The 10913-nt window shown below is 45.5% G+C and overlaps 1 protein-coding gene across 12 annotated transcripts in view; it reads left to right on the plus strand.

The window, feature by feature from the left end:
* The window catches only part of PUM1 (pumilio RNA binding family member 1), a 164755-nt gene extending 156614 nt beyond the window's left edge, over positions 1 to 8141 (plus strand). For all 12 annotated transcript variants that reach the window (XM_082833315.1, XM_082833316.1, XM_082833306.1 and 9 more), the window contains 2 exons: positions 2990 to 3182; positions 6286 to 8141. In XM_082833315.1, the coding sequence (XP_082689441.1) occupies positions 2990 to 3182; positions 6286 to 6417 (325 nt within the window). In that variant the 3' untranslated portion in view covers positions 6418 to 8141. The remainder of the gene's footprint in view (positions 1 to 2989; positions 3183 to 6285) is intronic.
* Positions 8142 to 10913: the final 2772 nt, after the last annotated feature.

Raw genomic sequence — 10913 nt, forward strand, 5'->3', positions numbered from 1 at the left:
GAAGAGAACCAGGGAGGAGGAGGAAGCCTAAATTTAAACTTTCTAAATATCTGGTTGACTCCTGAACCTCATTTGTATAGGACAAACTCAAGGCAACCCAACTAAGGCTAAAAGAATTGAACTGAGGTTTCATCTGCTGCCTACTGCATGGGAGAATTTTGCAGTTTTTGTTCAGCCAAGTTAACTGCGTACAAAAAAAGGGGGGGGGGTGAAGGAGTAACACTCGTAGGAGGAACATGACAGAGCTGTTTATACAGTGCATCATTTGCCGTGTCTAGATAACAGGAATATGTGGCCTATACTCAAGAAAAAAGAAAAAAATAGAAAAAACCCTATGAATAGTTTTATACCACCCAGATGTTGGAGTTAGCAGACAGGATTATAAAGCATTTTATGAAGTTATTATATTTTGAAGTAATTAGTATTTAAAATACTGTATTTTAAAGTATTATAAAGTATTTTAATTATACTCAAGGATGTAAAGGAAAATATGCTTGTAATGAAAAGATAAATGTTAGTAGAGAATTAGAAGCTTTATTATAGAAAGAATAACATGGAAATTATAGAGTAGAAAAATAATATAACATCTGAGATAAAATTCACTGTATGGCTTCAACAGTAAATTAGAGATAACAGAAGAAGGAGCCAGTAAGTTTGAAAATCAAATAATAGAAACAAATCAATTAAACAGATTAGTGACCTTATGACATTTTGGATGTTAATACGGAATACAAAGTAAATATTTCATTGACTTTGAGTGCATAGGCATGTGCATGCACAGGTAACTGAAGATATATTGCTCATAATTAATTCTGACACTTACTATTCTGTTTCATTAAAAAAAAACAAAAACGAGTCTCAAATCACTAAGTTGATTTCCTCAGCCATAAATGGGTTGGGAACCACAGTTTCAGAAACGCTAGAATAGACTTTAAAGACTGGAACAATATGGATTGTGTGTTAAGGTGGAAGGAAGCCTTTGGCCAAGTGGGATCCTGATCAGTGATCCTACCAAGTGGTGGTAGCTGATCTACCTGCTTACTTTCTTGGAAGACAGGTCACTGCTGAGGATTCAGTCCTCCACCCAGAAGAATGTGTGTCCTGTCTGCAACCTAGTTTAGTAGAAAATCCTATTCTAATCCTGACCACTTTGTAGGGGAAGCAGTCCTCGGGTGGATGAAGGTACAACCCAGCCAGGCAGTTCTAAAAAGTGATGAGTTCTTTGCCTGAACGTTTGGAGATCGTGACTGGCTTTGTGCTACTGAACCAGCTCAGTAATGTCTTAACTCCCTTTTCTGCTAAGGGAGAAGGCGGTGGCTATTAGGAGATTCACTTCCACATGCCACACCTTCAGCTTGTGCTAGAATTGCATAGTACTGTGGAAGGAAGGTGGGGGTGAAAGTTTTCCCATATTGCTCCTGTATCAGAAGGGAGAGGCTGTTGTCTTAATTAAACCTGATTGATTCTCAGTTGATTTACTCTGTGTATCTTAAGAAGGAAGATCGAAAAAATATCTGGTAGGATGGTAGTTCTTGGACATTTAGCTTGAGAATTTTGTTTTCTAAATAAAAGCATGTGAATAACAAATACTCAGTACGCTAAACCAGGTAACATGGAGGGGGTCCTGTCAGAGCTCCATGGAAGCAACACCTTCTTATGGTTTAAAAACCTCTGGAATAGGGACTTGTTCTGGTGATGGTTATTTGTGATGACTGTTCAGTTATTGACGGGGCTGGCCTTTGAAAGAAGGAGTAAGACACTACCTCTGCTTTTTTGGTGCTTCTGGGGTGGGTATACACATCCTTTTTTCAGCCCTTGAAGGCAAAATTAAGACAAATGGGTGAAATTTCAGGGAAGCATATTTTATTTCAGTATGTAAAGAATGTTTAACAAAGCCGTTCACTCGTATGGTAGGATGCCCTAGAATCACTTCCACATCACTGGAAATTCCCAAGCAGAGGCTAAATGGCCATCTTTCAGGATTGTCAGAAAAGAGCTTTCTGCATTAGCTAGGTTTGAACGTTCCTTTTCTACCTGAGTGTCCTGTGATGCAGAGCAGCTCTTCCCCCAGTCACGAACTCTTTGCGAGGCCCACCTACCAAATGCTCTCTCTGCGAAGTATGGGCTCCAGTAATACAAATACAAAGAATAAGTATTGTTCTTGTTCTTTGACATCACACAACTTCGTCATACCCACAGAGCCACAGGTGCAGAGTAGTGCTGACTTAACAAAACCAAACATTCACGAGTAGTCAGTCAGTCACTCCTGGATGGTGAGCGCCCTTGAGCATGGCCGGGTGTAATTTCATCAGCTGCTGCAGCCCCTCTGGATTGTAGAAGAACTCTGATTTAATGTAACCACATTTCTTTTTTTCCTTTCCCAAGATGACACATCTGTGAAGTGTTTAGAAATGCAGACATACCTGGGGGTTCTTCTTGTTCTTCAGAGGCAGCGTGAAGTAGTTGAATGAGGGCTGTGGTTCCTACTTGTATCTTCCTTCACCCAATAAGTCTGTAGACCAAGTCTGTAGTGCCAGGCTCTGTGCTTGGCACTAGAGATCTAGATGTAAGTGAGACTTGTTCCTGGCCTCATTAAGCTCACAGAGGTGAGCAAAGAATTGATAGATTCTGATACCTGTTGAAATTATGCTTATTAACCAATTCAGCTGTTAACGGGTCTTGTGAACCTTCACTTACCTGGGCTTGTTACCTTCACCTGTTACCTTCACCTGTTGTTACCTTCACCTGTCACCCAACCTGTTAGAGGGTTGGGTTCTGGTATCCTCCAAGACCTGGTCTCGGCCATGGTTCACATTGGAAGTCACAGATGGCAAAGGTGGAGTCTCATATAGCCAAACAGAAGAGGAATTAATCTGCCAAAAATATTAAGAGCTCTTTTGCTGCTGATCCTGAGGTCAGGGCAGAGGCCAGACAAGCACAGCCTAACAGGGTCCCTCTAAGAGTTGTCCCTGGATTTATCTCATTACAGCAATGTTGTGGAGAAGTGTGTCACTCATGCCTCCCGTACGGAGCGCGCTGTGCTCATCGACGAGGTGTGCACCATGAACGATGGTCCCCACAGTGCCTTATACACCATGATGAAGGACCAGTACGCCAACTATGTGGTCCAGAAGATGATTGATGTGGCAGAGCCAGCCCAGAGGAAGATCGTCATGCATAAGGTAGGCCAGTTTGTGCAGATCTCAACCAGAGAGAAAGTGCAGGGCCCTTGGTTCTTCTCATTTCTGACATGTAAAGGAGGGTGGGCATCTTGCTTCTTTCTGCAGAGTTTGTCACTGGATTGTGTCTCATGCTGTGCTTCTTTTTCCTTTTATCTGGAATGGCCATTATCCCTGTGTTTGCCGGCCCTCTATCAGTAACTCACTGGTGTGAGTGTTAAACTCAGTCTTTGTGAGGGAGTCCCCTCCCCGATCTTAAGCCCATGTTTCTACCCCTTGGCTCCTAGGAGACCAGCTTCTCAGTTCAGCAAATCAACCTGCTTGCCTTATTTCCTTTCCTCCCTCTTCCCTTTCATCATTCATTCCACCACTATTTACTGAATGAGCGCCTGCCCAGGGCAGCACCTGGCCTGGTGCGTTGACCTGGTGCCCACTGTGTGCCAGACATCAGCACAGAGATGGCTGAGACTGAGCCCTGCCCACGGAGCACGCGTGGAGAAGGGTGGCGGGAAGCAGCGGTGAGACGTGAGAGCACGTGCCCGAGGCTTTGAGGGGAGGCTTTGCAGGAGGAGAAGTCTGGGCTGCAGAGGAGTTAGGAAAAAAGGGACAGAAATCTGAACTGTTTGGGTGCTGTGAGTGGGAGCTGGCACAGAAAGCACGTGAAGAGGCCGATGGCCTCAGAGCAGTCATGGAGCAGGTCCAACGGGCCCCACACAGACCACGAGGCCCGGGAAGCCTGACCAGCCCACAGGCAGGTGTGCCGCGCTGTGTCTGCGCTAGGCAGTGCCGTGAGCCTTCAGGTGCTGCTGATCTGAACCCTCAGCCTTTGGGCTCCAAACTCACTCAGCCCTTCTCGATGGAGGGGATGGCCGTGGTCTGGCAATGATGAGCCACTTGCCCTCTCTGAGAACAAAGTTCAGTGATGAGAATCTTTGTTACGGACTCAAGTTCTGAGCCAGACGAGGCACCCACCACTTCCAGTTCAAAACAAAACACAACAGAACGCTGCGCTGGTGTCAGCAATGGCAATTGAAGGCTGGGGAGTCCAAAGTCCTTAAGCCGTGAGACTCAGATAGGCATGTCGGGACGCTGGTGAAGGCAGGGGGAATGTTGGAGACACATGGCAGGTTGGGAGTTCATTCATTCATTCATTCAACAAATAGTTAACAAGCACATATGCTCTACAGCAAGCGCTCCTTTATCAGGGCACCATGTTGGTAGACACAGCAGTGTCATAGATGGTTACACTGATGCTGGGGAGAGCTGTGGGAGAATATGGAGGGTGCCTCTTCTATTGTGGGGTGCAGAGAAGGCTCCCCAAGAGAGTGACATTGGAATAAAGCCCTGAACCTTTTCCAGGCAGAGGGAACCTAGAGCTTGAAGGTTTGGAAGCAGGAGACAAGACGGTGTATTTGAAGAAGTACAGCAAGTCCAGTGGGACAGGGCTGTGGTGCCAGAATCACATTTACGTTTCCAATAATGGTCCTGGCTGATGAGTAACTTGGAGGAGGGGAGGCAGCGGGAGATGAGCAGTGAGGACTTGGACGGGGGACTGTTAGAATAGTTCAGCATTTCCTTTAAATCAAGTGAAAAATGGAGTTCAGCAATGTCGTACACGCACATGGGTTGTTAGTTTTTTGACTGGAAGAGGACAGGTGTAAAGGTTAAGTGGTCTTACCAGTGAGCCATTCCTGGGAGAGACAGGTGAATGAATTGAATGTCACTTAGTTTGTAAAAGAAGAGTTACCAAAAGCAAGGGGGGGTTGGAGCCTCCAGTTCTAGTGACCAAAACATCAGTTGTGTATAGAGTCCAGACTGCAACCCAAATGAAAGTGTGGCATCCTTTCTATAGATGCATTTAGGAAGGTTAGGCAAATGGTCTGGGTCACACAGCTCAGAATTTGAGCCAAGGACTGAATAGTTTTCCAGACAGGCTCCTAGGTGAGAATATAATAGCTGATACAGGTCTGTGTCCTGTGAGGGGTACAGAAATGGTTTCTAGCGCCACTTGATCCTTCTTTGCTTTGAGGGCACAACGAAACAGACAAAATAGTCTGCCTAGAGCGCTCAGGCTTGAGAGCATCCATCTTCCCTGGTACACTGTCCTGTGTTTCGAGTATAAGCGCGAGCTGCGATGGGGAAGCAGGTTAATGTTGTGGGTCTTCACCGTTTGTGTGGACGGTTGGTGGTTATGCAAATGATTGTGAACACAGTGTGCTACGTGCTGTAGCTGAGGTATGTAGAAGGCTCCATGAACTCACAGAAGAGGAAAGGGGGTTCCAGAGAGGAAGTGCCTCCCGAGTTGTCTGGGATGCACAGGACTTGCGGACGTGGGTCGGCCCAGAGAACAGAAGAGATGCTCGTAGGGCTGATCTCAGCGTGCTTGGAGATGGTGAAGGGTGAGACTGGAGCAGAGCCATGAGAGACAGTGGGGAGAAGAATAATTTCTGGAGGAAAAAAAATTTTCTGGTGTAGCTAGACAGTGGGGTTCCCAATACCTCTAATGTCCCTTATTAGCCATTTGACTTTAGATGAGTGACTTACCCACTGTGCCTCCATTTTTTCGTCAGTGAAATGGGGATAATCACACCTCTCTTAGGAAGCTTCAAAATGAACTGTACTTGGCTTATGTTAGTCATTTTTATTGTCGTCATTAGTAGCTTTTTGTGATTCTCTATGGACTGGAGAGCACAGGATTCATGGTGCCCAGAAAGAAACCCCCGCTGCTCAGGAGAGCTGAGGTGCCTTGCGAGGGACCAGAGGGGCCAAAAGCCTCCTTGAGGGCGATGCAGTGCAGGCGGTGGTGGACAGTGTGATTGTCAGTCTTGGGATGCACTTTCTCCACATACTGTTCCGGAAGTGGTCTGTGGCCGTCTGGCCTCCAGAGCTCTCAGGTCCTGCCTCAGCGCTTAGGCTAGGAGCTGCTCCCCTCATCTGTTCGGCAGTGCAGCCTGAGAATTCAGGGGCTCGGCTTGAGCCAGTGAAAGGTGTTGCTTGTGAGGCGTGCGTGCTGGCGGGCGCCCTGTGGTGCCTGGGAGCAGGTTACCCAGGAGCCTGCCTGAACCTGCCTCAGGCCAGAGTGACACGGACTCTGCTTTCTCCCCAGATCCGGCCTCACATCGCGACTCTTCGCAAGTACACTTACGGCAAGCACATTCTGGCCAAGCTGGAGAAATACTACATGAAGAATGGCGTTGACTTAGGGCCCATCTGTGGCCCCCCTAATGGTATTATCTGAGGCAGTGTCTCCCCCGTCCCCTTGTTCCCACTGACCTCACTGGCCCACTGGTGAATCCAACCAGCAACCAGAAATATTCTAGTGTAGAATCTGAAATGGGTAAATGGTTGCTCCAGGATTACCCTCTCCTCCCAAAAAAGGAATCAAATCCACAAGTGGAAAAGCCTTTGTAAATTTGTTTAATTTTATTATGCATAACATGTACTAATTATTTTTTTTAATTGACTAATTGCCCTGTTGTTTTACTGGTGTATAGGATACTTGTACATAGGTAACCAATGTACATGGGAGGCCACATATTTTGTTCAACGTTGTATCTATATTCCACATGTGGAAACTTTCAGGGTGGTTGGTTTAACAAAAAAGTTTAAAAAAAAAAAAAAAGGTTTTTAACTCATTTGCCTCGCTGGCAAGTTTTGCAAATAGCTCTTCCCCAACTCCTCATTTTAGTAAAAAAGAAAAACAAACAAAAAAACCTGAGAAGTTTGAATTTTAGTTAAATGACCCCAAACTGGCATTTAACAATGTTTATAAAAATTATATATATATAAATATATATATATAAAATGGAAATCATTTTCAGAGTTGCTAAAGCTTCAGTTTATGACATTAAGTTTATGGAACTTCTAAAAATTGCCTTTTTTGGAGACTACTATGCTGAAGAAAATAGTGTAGTCTGTTTTGTGAGGAGGAGATGTGAGCACCCAGAATGTCTTTCAAGGCCAGGCGGGTATAATTGTTTACTGCCTACTGGATTTTTTTCTGTTAACATTGAAAGGCAAAATCTGATTACTTAGCATGAGAAAAAAGAAAATCCAACTCTGCTTTTGGTCTTGCTTCTATAAATATATAGTGTATACTTGGTGTAGACTTTGCATATATACAAATTTGTAGTATTTTCTTGTTTTGATGTCTAATCTGTATCTATAATGTACCCTAGTAGTCGAACATACTTTTGATTGTACAATTGTACATTTGTATACCTGTAATGTAAATGTGGAGAAGTTTGAATCAACATAAACACGTTTTTTGGTAAGAAAAGAAAATTAGCCAGCCCTGTGCATTCAGTGTATATTCACACCTTTTATGGTCGTAGCATATAGTGTTGTATATTGTAAATTGTAATTTCAACCAGAAGTAAATTTTTTTTTTCTTTTGAAGGAATAAATGTTCTTTATACAGCCTAGTTAACTTTTAAAAAGAAAAAAATTGCTTGGTTTTATTTGTCACCTAGTCAGATAGTAGCAAGATCCTTTCTAAATGTTATTCAAGATGATTCAGTTCATACTAGTGGTTTTGGGTTTTTTTTAATCCTAAAAAAGTAATGTTTTGCTTATTTTGTGACGGTCAAAAGGACGTGCAAAGTTCAGCCCCGCCCTAACTTTCCTTACAATCAGAGCCCCTCTCACCTTGTAAAGTGTGAATTGCCCTTCCTTTTTGTACAGAAGATGAACTGTATTTTGCATTTTGTCTACTTGTAAGTGAATGTAACATACTGTCAATTTTCCTTGTTTGAATATAGAATTGTAACACTACACGGTGTACATTTCCAGAGCCTTGTGTATATTTCCAATGAACTTTTTTGCAAGCACACTTGTAACCATATGTGTATAATTAACAAACCTGTGTATGCTTATGCCTGGGCAACTATTTTTTGTAACTCTTGTGTAGATTGTCTCTAAACAATGTGTGATCTTTATTTTGAAAAATACAGAACTTTGGAATCTGAGTTTGTGCTTTATTATTATTTTTTTCCAATATAGTGCCCCAGGACAGACAGCCCTTTCCTTGTTTGTCCCTTTTTGTTTCTGCTTGTTTTGTTTCAAAATCAAAGACATAGGGCTTCCCTGGTGGCGCAGTAGTTGAGAGTCCGCCTGCCGATGCAGGGGACACGGGTTCGTGCCCCGGTCCGGGAGGATCCCACATGCCGTGGAGCGGCTGGGCCCGTGGGCCGTGGCCGCTGGGCCTGCGCGTCTGGAGCCTGTGCTCCACAATGGGAGAGGCCATGGCAGTGAGAGGCCCGCGTACCGAAAAAAAAAAAAAAAAAGACATAACCACATTAATCAGGATGTCCAACTGCTATTGAAAAATCAGAATATTCGCCTTCCTGGGCCCAGAGTCTGTACACACATCATGGGGCGCATTCTCAAAAAGCTTGAGCCCCACGATCTGCCTGGTTCTCTGCGGTGCTCTTCATTCACTCCCTCTGGCCTCTGCACCATTTGTGGGCCCAGGGTCTAGATTAGAATTCAACAGATTACAAATGTCTCCTGACCAAATGTTGGCTCCTAATTTTCTGAGGCAGGGCAGTAGGTAAGGCATCTGTCAAGGCCTCCCTGCCCTGAGGTCCCCTTTCCTCTCCTCTGTCTGGGCTGCTTCTCTCCACACCCTGCCCTTCCGGGCCCACACACCAGGGCCGGCCCAGGCTGGCCCATTATCCTAGGTTGCTCATCTTAGCCTCACATAAGGGACCTCTTCCAGCTTTGAGTTCAGGAGGCTCTAGCTCACCGAGGTACCTGTCACCTGTGCCTTAAGATGCCCGCCTTCCCTTCTTTACCACCTTTGCTTCAGAAGCAGCTTTGGCAAAAAGCCACCACTGAAACTTAGACCAATGTTGGTGCTGAAAGTGGAGCTTGCAGAAGGGACTTTGCATGGTCCCCTCCCAAGGGTGAGGGACGGTCACTAGCAGGCCCTGTGGGTCCCGGGAAGAAAGGGACAGAAAGGTAGCTGAGCTAATGGAGGTTTCCAGTCCAGGGCCTGATTTTGCCTTAGTGACTGTAATCGGGTCATTCCCCAACCTTCTTCCCAGGCCGTAGCTGGTGGGCCTGCCGGAGACAGCATGCTGGATGGAGGTGGCTCTGGAATCAGACCAGGGTTCACATACGGCACCCACTACTCATTGTGTGGGCTGGTGTTACTTCACCCAATGTTTAACTGAATCCCTTGCTGGAAACTGATGGAAGGCAATATCGTGTATGTGAAGTGGTTCTCACATCACGTCATGGAAAGTTATAGCCATTAGCTGGTTATGGTTTTACTGGACCCTTGCAGAGGCCATGTACAAATTAGGCAAAGCAGGAGGCTTGGATTTCTTTCCCTTCCATGGGCCTACTGTCTTTTGTGTCCTTGAGATGGTAATTTTGCCTGTCTGAGCCTCAGTTTCCTCTTCCATAAGATTGGAGTTAATACCTCACGGAGCTGAAGTAAGATGGAATTGTTAATAAACGTGTCAAGTGCCTGGCACTTGTGTGAGGCGCTCGTTCAGGTTTGCTTCTTTTCCACCTGGACTATTTATACTTGGACTTTGTAATTTGGGTGTTTTTTCTCTCCCTTTAGCATTTAGTGTAATGTTTTGTGTTTGTGTTTTTAGTGGTAACAAAGCAAGGTGCTAGTTTAGATATGTGATACCTCCCGCGCCTTACTTCCATTCTGTGTCTTTGAGGCCTGGGGAGGCTTTGCAGTCAGACAAATACAGGGTTTAATCCCAATTGCCTTCTTTACCTGGGTCATCTCTCTGAGGCCCAGTTTTCTTCTCTGTGAAATGTGGGAAAAATAGTACTTTATGTCCAAGGTTGGTTGTGAGGATGAAATAACAAGGCTTAGCAGAATGCCTGGCACATTGGCATAATAAATGAATGGTATTTATTGTTTTTTTACCTTTAAAATCACTCATCCAGGGCTTCCCTGGTGGCGCAGTGGTTGAGAGTCCGCCTGCCGATGCAGGGGACATGGGTTCGTGCCCCGGTCCGGGAAGATCCCACATGCCGCGGAGCGGCTGGGCCCGTGAGCCATGGCCGCTGAGCCTGCGCGTCCGGAGCCTGTGCTCCGCAACGGGAGAGGCCACAACAGTGAGAGGCCCGCGTACCGCAAAAAAAAAAAAAAAAAAAAAAAAAAAAAAATCATCCAATGGCTGTGCACAGGTTTTGGGGAACAAAACAATGCTTGTCCATTATGTACAGAAGTTTACGTAAAGTCGTTTGTCACGAACCATCTCTGTGCCAGGCACCCAAGAGATGGTTTTTACACGTTCTCTAATTCCTCACAACAGTCCTGCAGGAAGTGTGGTGGTCCTGATCGTGTAGATACGGAGACGGGTTCTGGGTTCTGATGCAAGTCTTTGGGTCAGGCCAGTGCTCGGCCTGAGGCTTCTTCCCTTGGTGCCTCATGGGAGGGATTGGGGCTGGGGTGGACCCCTCCCTCTGCAGGGTTGGGTTTCAGGGAGCAGGCTGAACCTCCTCATTTTACCAACTGCTAACGAGTCTGCCCAAGGATGTGAGGTCCTGGGCTGCCGCCGCGTAGATACCCGCATTCTAGATCTCTTCCAGAGACCCTCCAACATGGATTCCTCAAACTCTGTATAATAATCCTTTGCCTCGTCACAGGACTTTACAGGTTACAGAGCACGTTCATATTTGTGATGCTTTGATCCTCTTGAAAGCCTGAGGGAGTAAGGTAAGGTAGATGTTATCAGCCCATTATTCAGATGAGGTGTTTGG

This window comes from Leucopleurus acutus (genome assembly GCF_964270905.1).
Source record: "Leucopleurus acutus genome assembly, chromosome: 2".
NCBI classification, from domain to species: domain Eukaryota; kingdom Metazoa; phylum Chordata; class Mammalia; order Artiodactyla; family Delphinidae; genus Leucopleurus; species Leucopleurus acutus.